General features: G+C 38.5%; 1 protein-coding gene across 2 annotated transcripts in view; it reads right to left on the reverse strand.

Annotated features, from left to right (window-relative positions):
• arl15a (ADP-ribosylation factor-like 15a) overlaps positions 1 to 12,020 on the reverse strand; it is a 109,139-nt gene extending 97,119 nt beyond the window's left edge. Inside the window, exon 1 of one of the 2 annotated variants that reach the window (XM_034117813.1) lies at positions 11,648 to 12,020. In XM_034117813.1, the coding sequence (XP_033973704.1) occupies positions 11,648 to 11,659 (12 nt within the window). In that variant the 5' untranslated portion in view covers positions 11,660 to 12,020. Of the gene's footprint in view, positions 1 to 5,369; positions 5,426 to 11,647 lie in introns of those variants that run through there. The other variant, XM_034117812.1, reaches the window with a different exon arrangement.
• Between the last annotated feature and the right edge of the window lie 2,859 nt (positions 12,021 to 14,879).

Consider the following 14,879-nt stretch of genomic DNA (forward strand, 5'->3'; position numbering starts at 1 on the left):
CTGTCTTTCATTTTGACACACAGAACAATGGGGGCTATCCACCCTTATCCACAATGTAAAGTAATTCACACAGCCTCTTCTCTCTGTGAGGAGCAGCAGGTTCAGCTTTCAGAACAAAGTAAGTAACAAAAAACTAAAATGGCATTCATTTTTTTAAATGTGTAGTAATAGATTTATTTTTCTTCTCAAGAGAGTACTAGAATGTGTATTTTATGTTAGTATTTCAAAAAATCTCCTGGGGGAGAATCCCCCCAGACCCCCCTGCAGGGGTTGGGTTTTCAGCATGTCAACTCTTTCACCTGTGGGGAAATTGCAGGATTGGCTCCAGGTCGCCCTTTTTATTTACCACAAGACAAATGTGCCTTTTTATAATTTCATACAGTTCAATTTGGATTGAGACTAAATAATCTAAACCTCACGCGTGGCGTTTCACTGTCGGGGGGGGGGGGGCGATATAGCGTGTATGTAATTACATTGCAAATACTGACTTGAGCCCCACCACTGTATGGGTTAGCCCTACCATAGATTACCCAACAAAAATACTCTGGCGCCGCCACTGGTTGTGATTAACAAGATTTATTTGTAACTCTTGAAGTTTACAAGCTGCACTGAAGATGCTCCTTCATTTAATTGTTTTGAAATAGATTCAGTGTTTCCCACAGAATTTGATTCTATTTGTGGGGGCACCGCCACAAATAAATCAATGTATGGGAAACACTGAGATTTTAGGATGCCTATTTGAACCTATACAGTCTATGATTTGAACACACCCTAATTGTCTTCATGTTTCTGTCCTGCTTCCATGCCTAGCTGCCGGCCTTATAAAGTGGGCTGCTCCTCAAGACAGAGCTGCTGCTTCACTGAATAAAACTACGCCTCCAATCTCTGAAATCAACTTCTTGACTAGCCAGCCATGCGGACCGTTAGATGTGAAAAACAAGATAAACCAGCCAAGGAAAATACATTTCCTCTTTGTGTCACACATACATTACTTTCCATACATCTTCCTGACAAAATGTGTAACATAAAGAAAGAAGAGGTTTATTTTTAGGTATGTATCTTTTCAACAGTTTTCGCACATCAAGCCATTCATAAAGTCCATAAAATGTACCTCCAGTGTTGGGCATGACCACTGCATAATACGTGAAATAGAAAGGATGTGGTCATGAATAAATCTGTTCCAGTTTCCTGGTATACAAACGGTACACAAAGGTCAAATGTGGCGCCGCCCTGCTCTGTCAGCCAATACATCTCCAACAGGAAGTTATTCTTTGTTGGTTCCTAAACAACTGGAGCCAAATTCCCTCCCAAAATGTCCTTGAGGCAATAAAACAGCCCGGTGAGGACTGGCAGCGGGGGTTTAGGAAACAGTACTCGGTAGTGGGTGGGTGAACCTTGCTGGTCTCTAAATCATCATCCCACCAGGCCCTGTGGTTATTTTGAGTGGTGGGATATTTGTGGCCGGGGATAGCGCACTGGCTGCTCCCATCCTGCCTTTCAAAAAGGGCGGAAGCAGGTTGGACATGTGTGCTTCTCACACGCTGTGAAAAGAGGGGTTTATTTACTGCAGGTACTTTTCATACTTGACATACTGTAATAGGTATCACAAAAACAATAACTCTTTTGATTAATAAGTACCATGGGATTGACATTTTTACCCATTTCCATTATTACATTAAATTCTGTGTTGTACTGAGTAAACAACAAATATGGTTGATCAGTTCTAACAAGACATAATCCCTAGAGTTCTGGGTTCAGGTTATGTTATGATCCGGTAGATAAAGTCTTAACAAGATGAATGGATTACACCCAACGACCGCGGCATCTAGAGATAAGGGAGCTAAAAATATGTCTTTGTGGAAACAGGATGACTTTTTTTATCCAACAACAATAACAACCTAGTTTCAAAGTTAGGTGCAAGGACTTCCTCAAACCTGGGTTGTCTTCCTAAAGGGGAGCTAAGAAGGTTTCTTTTTAAAATAACCATTAAAAAACATCTATTTGAAATGAGGAAGTCAGTGCACAAAACCGACATCTGCTATTGTAACACTATTGTACTATTGTATGTTACAATTGAAATAGAAAGTAAAGAAGAGTTGAACAGTTCACACCAGAAATGTAATGCGACAGCTCGAAGAGCATGATGGTTGATAATGTGTGTTTTCTACACTAACCAAGGGGTCTTTTTGAACTTTGAAGCCATTTGGCAAATCTAGCAGTTATCTATTCAATGCCAAGCCAGCCTAACAACAGAAGTTAAGGAGCTTTCTGTTACTAAGTTGCTATCTGGGTTGAAAGGTTTGAACTCTGAACAAAGAAGAAAATCACAAGACAGGATCCAGGTGATCAAGTGTGATTTTAAAACAAATGTGCTGAGGAAAAATAACTATTACATGAAACATTAATTTAATAATTCAACCAAAAACACTTTTGTTTCCACACAATGTGGCCTGGGGGTCGGAGCCACAAAATCAGTTCAACAAGTCCTGCAGCAGCATTCATCTTGTTTGAGGTTAGGTCGTGTGCAACTCGGTTTCTTTCCAAATTAAGCATGAAACAGCTTGGTTTAATGTGGCCTGGGGGTCGGAGCCACAAAATCAGTGGAGCAGCCGTTTTCCACACCATTAAAAACAAAATGAGGTGACCAAGAAGCGCCTAATACGATCACTTAGACCCTTAATGGTGGAGGCACCGTGCAACGACAGGCTCCAAAGAGCAGGAGCTATGGTACCACAGCACATGCTCATATCTTATACTAATGCCTCATGGCACCTGCTCGGAACTTCATCAACTACTAACTGCAGTCTTGCAATGTCGGGGAAACAAAAAATAATAATAAAATCACCAGACCTGATTGATTTATACTGTATTTTGTGATAGACATTTTTGAAAAGATCAGAGATTATAGAAGATAGACTTAAATACGACATGAAACCAACCAAGCCAGCACTTTCCCCCAACTGTTGCCTATTGAATGTTGTGACTTAGGTGGTAAATGTCTGGCAGGTATAGAATCGTTTAGCCTTAAAAGGCAGGGTATGGTGTTGGATGGGACAAGCACGGACTACACTTTACAGCAAGGCCTGCAGTTTGCACTGACGATGCTTATTTGTCCTCTGTTTGATAGGCATTACTGACACTATGGTTACAGACTGATTAAAAGTATCAGGCTCTAAAGTATTGGCAAAAGTTGAACATGCAGTCTCTTCTGTGAGAGGCTGCCTTCACACAGAACAATTAGCGGGAACAGTGAGAAAAACAGAGAGATTAACTCGAGTCATAACAAGTGTAGAGTGTTATTCAGAGACAGTTCAGAGCCAGAGACAATAGTTTGACCTGCAGAGCAAACTGTTAATGTGGTGTGAAATGATGATGGAGTAAGTTATAAGTGAGTATACAGAACAAGAAGATCTTTTCTTAAAAGGTTTCTGTGGCATTGCCATTTAAGCATCAACGGCAAAGTCATGATTTCATATTTAATTACTACATTTGTTGAACTCGGGGCTTGTTTCTTTATTGTAACACAGTTATAAATGTGTAAGGCAGACAGACAACAGTGCTGGGAATGGATCAAACCATTCCTCTCCCACAGACTCAGACATGTTGGGGTTTTATTTTGCACATCACTCTACAGGATATTGTGGTGACTCAGCAGGGAGTTGGATCTTAACGCCTGCGAGCCAATCCAAATAATCAGTCCTTTGAACCTCTCCATGGTAGCCTTTTTATTATATCGATCCCCATTTTAAGCACTCTGTTATCCCACAATATAACTTAGTGAGGGGCTGAAAACTAACAAAAAATGTCTAAGTGGGATTTGACTTTCTGTTCACATGCATGGAACGCACTCACTTCAAAGATTGTGTTAAAATATGTTATTTCACATTTTTCACAATTTTACATTCTCAATGCTGTACCCCGATGTCTTGTTCCTGCTTGTTGAGCTATGTAGACCTTTGTAACTTACGCTACAAAAGAATACAAGTTGAAATGATTATAAATGATGAATGCTACCTGCCTATTTGATATACTATTGTAAAGTACATTGTCACACAGCAGCATGGCTCGAGCAACGTCTGTCAGTATTGTATGAACATCCATCTTCCCCAGAGGATGAAGCCTTCTGACTCCTGAGCCAGCAGGAAATGAAAGCCTAGAAAAAACCCTCACTTGAGTTGAGACATCCGTCAGCTAGAATTCAATGCAAGCATTTCCAGTGGATATGATGGGTAACAATCCTAGAAGTAAACAGGTCCACTATAGTTTGCCAAACTGCCACTGAAAACAGCTATTATCAGCAATAGTCAGCATTATTACCAGCTTTCAAAGTCTTCAAAAGCTTGAGAAATGTCTTTCCACACACACATAAAAAGTGTTGAATACATCTGCCTACATGTAGAACAAAATGGCCACAAAAGACTGCTATAAATAATATAGATTATATAAACAGGTTTCTCTGTTGATGTTCATTGAGAAAGCTTCACCAGCTGGTCAGGGAATAACAGAGGACCTGACAATACGCAACATGAGTCATCCGCTGCAGTTAATATACAACTATTTAAAATAAACACGGTTAAAATAAATAATAATAAAGTCAACAACTTGGCTTCAAGTTTTTTTTTCTTACTAAAATAATGACAATTCAGTAAAATACACACTTAAATGTTGAGTTTACATTAAAGTTCATTATCACAAAACTACAGTGTTATTGTCCCCCTTTTCGGGTGTGCAATTAAGTAGGTGATTTGTTTCCACATCATTTAGAATCAGTCATATTTTTGTATATGAATTTGACACTGCTTAATTTTGTATTGTATAATAATTCTCATGTTACATTTTTGTATTATTGTTTTACACATTGGAAATTAATCTAATCAAATCATTGGTTTTTCATGGCAATAACAAAAAAACATAACTTCAACAACATTTCCACCACTGCCTCTGTGGCACCAGGATCCATTCATGCCTGCACCGTACTTAAGACAGCCTGAACTACAACCATGGACAAAGCCAGTCGCTAGAAACCGCAGGACACAAAAGGGACCGTAATCTATCTTTGAATAAAAGACAGTTCTCTAAGAATAGAAAGCTTGTTCTCCTTAGGTTTTATTTTACGTTGGACAGTACCGACATCCACCTGTTCCACCTTAATGTTACGTGAACACCCATTCGAATGAAATGGAGCGCACTCCTCATTCAGTGACCAAGCAACAGTGACTGCTTGGTCAATAGCTGTTTTAAAACACAACAAGGAAATATTAAACCCATCTGAAACTAGCAGTATTCAATCCAGCACACATACACACACACACACACACACACACACACATCCGAGCCATTCTCTAGCAAACATGGATGCATTTTCTTACCGTGTAAAGCCCAATCCTGCACAAGGCAAGAGAGAGCTGCATGTGCTCCGACATTGTGCCCAGCAACAAGCGTAACCCCCGGCAACAAACAAGCCGAGCCTCTGGAGTAAATGAATGGACGGAGGAGGATCAGGAGTAGCTGAGCATACCATTTTCAGGTCAACAACATGAGTTCAGCCCTTCAATGTCTCACTGTCAGCGGCCCATATTCTTTTAAAATCTGAGCTTTGCAGAGGGGTTTTGTAAGCGTTTGGATGAGCATAATTGAAGGTTGTGTTGTCTTTACTCCCCAGATTCATTCACAGAAAGATACAACACTATTGCCACCAGGCTCAGCCGACAGACACAGGCTTGAGATTAGTTTGTGGGGATCTTTCTCGCCACAGAGATTAAGGGCTCAGTGACAACTAGGGATCCAGAATGACTACAAATTGGATTAGTCACCATTACCCACCCACACACTTTGCCCATACTGTACGCAGAGCTTCATGAAGAATACAACACACTGCTTTCCTTGCATGGAGGAGGATGAAGGGATAGACCACTGGCGCTTACAGCGGTCGTGGGGATTTCATTAACTGTTGTGGGACGCTTTGTCAGAAGTCAGTGTGTTCAGAGAGAACTGTGAGTCATGTTCAAAAAGCTTGTTCTGGTCAGCTCGGCTGTCTAGTAATGGTTGCTGCAACCACCTGCTAGCATAGCGCAGTTATGATATACTCAACTGTAATGCAATATGGTAAGGTCACATTTCAATTGATGTTTCTGTATTCCCAAAAACATTCTGAGCAACTTTAAGGCTAATTAGCTTAGTAACAGTATCATGTATACTTCCTGGGTTAAAATCCAGCTTTTGTCATAAATCTCTTTCTCTCTTCTGGTCTAATCTCATCCAAAGAAGGGCATGTCATAGAAGGTACAGGTTGTAATAGATATCTTCGTTCGTAATGCAACACCATAACTAGACAGCATATAATAGCCTAGTTTTTCAGTAGTTGATTCAGTCTGACTGTACTGTAGGTCAACCGCAGTTTATGGATCCTATGAAACGCTCAATGATAAAGATATGATTACCAAACAACATTATGGTTTTATGGACCATCGCACACCTCTAATAATATGAATGCGGAATAATAAACCAAATACAACAAAGCCCTTCACCTATCCATGTCCTTGATTTTCTAGAGAGCGAAAGCAATGCGAGTGGTTATCGCCCGAGATAAAGAAAAGGAAATATGATAACAGTTCACTAATGCCTCTTTAGAGCAATGACCCATCAACTTATATGAATGCCAATATGAAATTAACCTAAAGTGCCTGAGCTTTATCATGATCATAAGATAGTGAAACAACCATAAGTATTCCCTTATCAGCAAGACTGATGTTGCTCAGGCCCTATCTGCTGACTCATGAGCACTCTTCACAGACGATGGGAATCACTGCATTCAGAAACCAGCAGACACAGAAACATGGCTGACACGCTGCCAGCAGGTTGAAATCAGGGACGGGGGTTCCGGAATGTTGTTGAGCTCACAAAGGTATTTCACATTATAGCTGGAGGCTATGCACTTTAAAAAAAAAAAACTGTAGCCAACACCAAACTAAAAGGTAAACCATTCACATCCATTCAAACTGAAACCTGAGTAAACCAGCTCTCACTGATGGAGTAAGTAAATTATTAACATCCATCTACATACTGTATAAAAACCACACGCTTTGTATAATATGTGTGCAACTGTTGGTGCTCTAATCTGCATGCAATAGGTCATTTTTGACAATTTGTCTTCTATACCAGTCAGGTGTAGAACGTGGTCAGATGGGGGACAAACTAGGCGGAAAAGTTATCCCATATAGGCTAACAAACAGTATTCATACGCTGCCAAAATCTCTTTCGGCTCTCCTTCCTCTGTGTTATCCCAGTGAGATGCCAGTCTGCTATTCCCTGCTGTGTGCCTTGCTCTGAAATACAGTACAACTGCTCTGAAATACAGTTGGCCCGCCAAGAACACATGCTAACACAATTTATTTTCATGAAGGTGTGATCTTAGTGCCGAGTGCAAACCGAATCCCACAAAGCTGCCCGGGGTTGATTCAGTTCAGAGACCTTGTTGATGTCATGCCCCTCTAACTCTCTCTCTTTTTCTGAGGAATGGTTGACTCCTTAACTGCCTACTATCAACTAAAGACAAGAAATAAAGAATTATAATGTTTTATTTTTAAATACTGCAGATTCCATGCTGTTTCCTTGAGCTAGTGGCAGCAAGTGTTTAACACATTCAGCATAAATAATCATAAGAGGAATCTCACATTTCAAATGATGGTTCTCCAATGAAAGTCATTATTTTTAGGTTAGTTAGTTATTTATGACTTGCTGCTACATGCCAATTTATACTGAATTTAAAAACACATGAAGAATGCAAACTCTGTAACTTGATGTAATTATCTAAATGATGTCCAGTGTTGGTATTCTGTGTAAGAGATAAATAGTTACTGCAAAATATATATGTATCCTGCCAAAATAAGAGCTGGCAAAAAGACCAATTAATATTGTGGTATAAATACTGATAACAGCTCTGGGAAGATGAAAGTGTCGTCAACCTAGGGCTGCTCAATTAAATCGTATTTGAATCGCAATTACGATTATGGCTTGCAACGATTACGAAAACAACGTAATCGAAATAAAACGATTATTTATTTATTATTATTATTACTTTTTTTTTTTTTTAAATTACATTTTTTTTTATTGGTTTTTCAGTTGAATTATACTTAAAGTTCAGGGTAATCAACTGTTAAAAACATACTGTTCAAAAAAAAATTCTCCAATAAATTGATGTTTTCAAAGTAAATGGATAATCGTTTTTAATAATCGTGATATCAATTATTGACCCAAATAATCGAGATTATGATTTTTGCCATAATCGAGCAGCCCTACGTCAACCATGTCCAATTCTTAGATTCTATTCACAATAACAAAGCAGAAAGCTAACATGTGGCAGCTAGCATCGGCAAAGCTTGCTGAAAACAGGTGTTTGGCCTTTTAGTCAGACACAAGTATTAATAGTAATGACAGCTGAATACCTAGCATCTTGGTTAAAAGCTGTGGTATACCTGATAGCTAACATGTTTCACTTTTTAGAAAGAGGGTCAAAGTGTACACAGAGTTATCCATCTCTACATAAATTGCAATTAGCCAGTTAGTAATGTGCATGTCTGTTTTGAAATGTATTAGCTATATATAGTGTTAGCAAACTGTGGCTAAGTCATATTACATCCAAAAAGTAAAATAAGTGTTGCTATTACCCTGCCTTTCTCATGTCTTGGTAATAGTTTCATGTAGTTAATGCAATGCTTTATGTTTACAACAGGGGATAGAATAGCAAGTGGGTGGGTGGTGTTGACAACATTTACATTTTGAATTGAAATGAACATATCTATTTCATAGTGAAATATGTCAAATGTTTAGCAACAAAGCATGCAAGTCAATCAGAAATATGGTAAATGCAACTGTTGAATTTAAATCAAGAGACAATGATTTAATTTAATAAATAAACTGTCTTTCTTACAACCCCTTTTTCTCCCTATATTTCCCTGAGCTGGAGTAGATGTGAGGGTCAGCCTGTTAGTGGATGAGGCTCTCGGGTATCTGTCAAATCATCAGTATATGGTTTAAGGTCAATGCAGGTGGTTGAGCTCACTGACTATTGGCATAATAAAACTCGCCTTTTCACTTTTGCCTTCAACTCCTAATCCACTAACCGCTTGCCCCTATTCCACTTAGCTTAGCACTTTTTACCTTTGTTGTTATTTGTCTTTACTTGCTTGTAAAGCGCATTGAGCACAGGAAAAGCGCTATATAAATAACATGTATTATTATAATATAAATTCCACATAAAAACATATCAGTTTTTCCACACCAAACTAAATAAAGGTTAATTTTGAAAGAATTTGTTTAGCATGTTTGGCTTCCTTAGGGCAGAGTTAAAAAAATGACCAGAATGTCAGTCAACCCGAGGGTTTAATCACTAATGTGCAGCGGAAATTAAAAGCCTGTAATCTTTTCAAACAAGGCATATGTTGTTGCAAGATCACGAAATAGCCTAGAGGCTGAGAATGTGCCTCCAGCGACTGATGAACAGAAATAATGCAATGGAATAGCCGTAATATAAATATGACCATGCAAGCGTAACAATGTGTTTAATAGGCAATTAAAGCCAAAGGAGATTAACGCTGTATGTTCTTGTATGTTTTTCAGAAATTAAGAATACAGAAAATAGTTTGGTTTTCTCACATAGAAGGTGTTAACGCTGTTAAACGTGTCCTCTCTAGTAAAGTTGGCCATAAGTCAGGGTCCAAAAGTTGGCAACACGGTGCACTTGTAATTTGGTAAGGCTCTGTCATGGCAACAAGCTAGCACCAAATTCCTCTGTCGGTGTTTTGTGAAGTCTTTTTCAACACTACACTCACCATGCAGGAGTACAGTTTTTCAAAATGCTCCAGGTCTCAGTGGGAAAATGAATCCACTTTTAAACAGATGTCTGCTACAGTCATAATTCAAACCACAGTTATGACCAAGCACTGTGCAATAATGATGTGCTTCCATTTCTGAATGTCCAAAATACTCTTTAAGGTCTAACCTTATAAAAACCTTACGTAAACGACATGCATATCGCTTTAGACTAGCTTCATTTTTCAAGGGTTTAGTGACAAATTCCATTGATTTATAGGAAAGAGAGAGACATAGTTTTGGCCTGGGTTTTATGCCAGGTCTCCAGTGTTGCACAGCAGGAAAGGAGGCCCTGCGCCTATTGAGTGCCTGACCTCAGAGGAGAGCCAAGCGCTCGGCTCCAACAGTCCACAGAGTTACAGCTGTGCTTTCCACAGAAAACTGTTTGACACAGAAAATCTTTAATCCTTGAGCCAGTAAGCTGGAAAAAATCACTTTTCCCTAGGTAATATGAGCGGTTATAGCATATAGCTCTTTGCCAAGACAAAAAGATCCGAGCTGAAATCAATTTCTATCATTTCACATTTCAGAGTGTGCTTACTTTGATAATGCCTGCTGGGTTCACCTTACCAGAACTTTCCATTGACATGCAACTGATATTACAAAATAACTAAATGATTTGCTTGGCTTTTGTCCGTTTGTCCGATTGCATCCCTTCTGATTTTACATGTCCTCTGAAATGGTATGTGATTTTATGTTGTCATGTTTTAAAATGTTTGTGTTGATGTTGCTATATATTCTGTAATATGATTTTATTTGTTGATTTAGTTGTCACATCAAGCTGAGGGACAAAAGTTGAATAAAATACCTTTTGGCTAACACTGGCACATTAAGAAACAGTGTTGTGATCAACATGCATTGACGCCGAGCTAAATTCCTTGCAAGATTATTAACTCCAAAGTCAGATGCTGCAAAAAAGCAAGCTATAAAATCGGTTTGCATTGACTATTGCATACAGGTTATACTGCCAGTTGTAGGATAGGACTGTGTCATCTCAACTCAAGACATGTCTCAATGAAGCAGAAGTTGAAAGTTCCTTTTAGGTCCCACATCTTGGAAGGCCCATTATAAACAAACTGATAACACTGGGTAGGCAAGTCTCTCTGCATTTCACACAGTCCCTCTGTCCCCTGAGATTACAGCACAATGTCTTGTGTACTCTTTTTTTCCTGTTGCTCTATATATGCAGGGAAAGCCTCCAGTTACAGCTTCCTCTCCATTGTTGCACTTTTGCAGCAGCACCCATCCCACCCCTACTAGGTGGGCACACTATGGACCCTAAACTATAATCTCCCAGGCTAAAGCTGGCACATTGAACTGGACTGTAATAATAATGTTGGTCCCAGGGAAATAATGTCTCCAACTAGTGACCCAATCACCTCTTGAAACAAGTATTCCAACACACAGAGCAGCTTTGTCCACAGTAGCAAGAGTTAGATAGGTGGAAAATAAAAGCTTCATAACGTTACAGTCATATGATAACTAAGCTAACAGGACCTCAGGGGTGTAGCTAGTTATCGTGTTTCACATGTAAACAGACCGGAGTCTGGGTCAACCAGTTAGACCTTGCTCACACAACACTGATATGCAAAAGCTACAGGCTAGACCTGACACATTAGCTTAAAACAGAAACAGCTACGACACCTAATATTTAAGATTCACACACCTGAGTGGCATCAGTGTGTGATTAGGGAGTCAAACTGGCAAGAACCATAACGTTAGAGGGTGTCTTTGGTTGGAAAACACAATACCACAACATTTAGATGCATTTACTTACCAGATAATCCATGTACTATGGCTGACCAGTCACAGCAGCACGAACTGGCTTTGTATTAATCCCGTTTTTGCTTCAATGAGTCCAAAATGTAATTGATTTGACCACACGTCGCTTTGTATTCCCCGCCTCACAGCCACAGCAAAATAAAAACCAACCTTTGGTGTGTTTAAAGCAAAGGTTTTCGCCGTCTTCTTCGATAATAACAAACGTTCCAAAACGGAAACGACTCGGTTTGTTTATAACGACGAGGGCCGCTTGGATCGTGTGCTTTTTCTGAACTAATAGCCCCTCGTCCACCGGCTAACTTCCAGTTTTTATCACACAATATCAGTTGAGTGTTTGGTTGAGGAAACTAGCGAAGCCTACAACGCGACGTCAGGCACGTCACTCTGCTCGCGCAGCGTGGTCACGTGACCAAACACATGGTGGCTATTTTCATTATGGGGAGGGACCGCTGCTAAAATGCTCTTTGTTTAAATCCACTTTTGTGCTTTTTAAATGTCTAAATAGCGGACATACAGTTTTATTTGGATTTTAGAAGTGCATTGTCGATCCAATTTGTTCACGGTCATTTGTATTATTTATAGTAATAAACAGTTGTAATAATAATAGTAAGATAAAGTCTCTCACACTGCCAAGATGAGGTACGGACTTTCTCTCGTCCCCTTATCACTATCAATGATGTAACACGGATGCACAGATCTACAGGGTTCCATCAGTAAACATTGCAGAGGTAGAACAGCTGCTGTCGTGTGATTTTAAAAGAAGGCAGATTTTGTGATAGATTGGGAGCATCTCTCATATACTGTGTGCATGTTATTTCCGAATACAGGCCTATAGGCTACGTTCATTCAGATACATAACTTGAGCACATAATACAGTAGCTTATGTATAATATAAGTAAATTATAATAACATTAAGTAACTTATAATAACAAGTAACTTAGACTGTATAGTACCTTTCACACATACAATACAATTCAAAGTGCATATCAAACTGTATTAAAAATCAAGGCAGTAGGCACATACTTTTAAATGTAATAAAACAGTAACATTAGATGAAAGCAAGGCTACTTCAAAGTATTATTACATTCTAAAAAAGTTTAGAAGAATATAAAAGGTTATTAAAAAAGATACAATCACAAATCACATACATATATATACTTCCACGTTTAATACTTTTACCTGGCTGCTATATTGCTAAACTGGTACTGGATGTGTATTTTGTAAATTGTGTAATTTATAGTTGTATCTTTTAATATGTGTATGCATGCTTCTTAAGTGATATTAAGCTATCTTTGGCTCTTTACTTGCTGTAACACATTTTAATTTCCCCTCTGTGGGACGAATAAAGGTACTCTGATTCTGATAGAATTACATGTCCAACATTTGAGATTGTATACCAAAATGTATTGCACCACTAGGTGGCTCTGTATTGAGTGCTTATTTTTTCCATTCTGAACAAGTAATCCAACACTTAACTCAGGACTCTGACCTTGTGCCTACAAATTCATGCAGTTGATGTTTTCCACATTTTCAAGTTTTTAGCGGCCCACATTGCATCCGTCTGTGACATAATACATTACACAATACATAATGAATGAAAGGGGGTTACACAGTAATATCACGGTTCAAAGTCGAAGGCAGGTTGTTTTGAGGCATGTAGGCCTGAACAGATGTTATAGACAGAAGACAGGGGATAAAGGAAAGGATAGGCGTTTGCCAGGTGAATACAAAACCATGTATTGGTTACTGTGTATCAAGAACTGTACACTGTATACTTCCAGTAAGTGCTTAAGAATATAAATGTATGACTAACTGACACCACTACAATTAAAAGTCAGTACAGAAAACCCTCGCTGGATTTGGAACACCAAATATGACAAAATGAACAGGATAAAATGTGATGTGAGCTGCATACTGAAGTAATTCCTATTGGTTTAGATTCCTATTTAATATTTAATGAGCTGTGCTAAAAGAAAATCTCCCTGAACATAGTGAACTGGATGTCTTCTGCAGAGGTATAAAGGCTGTTTAGAGACAAAAGAAGACATTTACTTTAATAGAATATTCAAACGTATAAATCAAATATAGTATTATTTATTCTTCAGGGTCAAAAGTGAGAGGAGAGACATCTGGTGGCCTTTATTAAAGACTCAGGCGGTTGATTTAAAAAGGTGGTTGACTTTATATTTATTTGTAAGAGACAGTTGTCCAAAGTGACTCATTTTCTCGCATACACATACACATCACAAGCTATTTCTTGCTCAAGGACAATTTGAAACATGGACAGAAGGAAGGAAGCCCCTAATATTAATGACCCATCTGCTCTTCCACCTGCCCTACAGGTGCCCCCAAGATTGTTTATGATTAAAAGGGCATATACCGGCATATCATAGTTTACAATCTTATTAATGCAATGTCAGTGGTTACTTTATGGTTAAGATAATACTGCAACTAGGTCAGATACAAACTTTATAGCGTTTGGCATTTTTAGAAACATTACATTTACATTTCCAGTTTAGATTTGAACCGAAGTCTTTATTTATTCTATTTCTTAATGTTATCAATATTGTTATTTTTACATATTTGGAAGAATTTACTATCCCCCATCTGAAAACAAATCTCAAAACAGACACAAGGGGGCAGTGTCTACCAGAGCAAATAGCACACCAACATTACAGGCCTTCTGTTGTCTTATACATCTTTCTTATAAGGAAATGGTCAGTCAATGTAACAGGTGTTTCGAGGTGTGCAAATATGACTCCTAAATAATAAATGCAAACGCTTTATGTTTCCGTTGGATTTTATTATAGCCTTTATTGGAAGAAAACAATGTTCAGTTTAGGCTTAGTTTCAGTGGGGTGCGAAAGCCAATGCAGTGCGTATAGTTTATGGAAGTTTTTATTGAAATCCAACTCTGAAGCTATTGGAGAAAGCTGTGTCCTAAATGCACCGTTAGATCAATCATATGAATGTCTAATCTATCCAATCTAAAGGATACAATTAAACATTATCAGCACAACAATGTGCTTTTATCACCTGTATCCTGACCAATGTCAGAGGTTCCTTCACTCTGGAATCGCATTTTATTGTTTTGAACGTTTGTTGACATGTCAATTCATGAAGCATATCCCATTTTTTTTTTTTTTTTAGATATTGGCTTTCAAAATCTTACTACCTAAGCTGCAGAATTTAGGCAAAAGTGTGGTTTTCTGCTGGTTTACATGCAA

This window comes from Trematomus bernacchii, unplaced genomic scaffold (genome assembly GCF_902827165.1).
Source record: "Trematomus bernacchii unplaced genomic scaffold, fTreBer1.1, whole genome shotgun sequence".
NCBI lineage: Eukaryota > Metazoa > Chordata > Actinopteri > Perciformes > Nototheniidae > Trematomus > Trematomus bernacchii.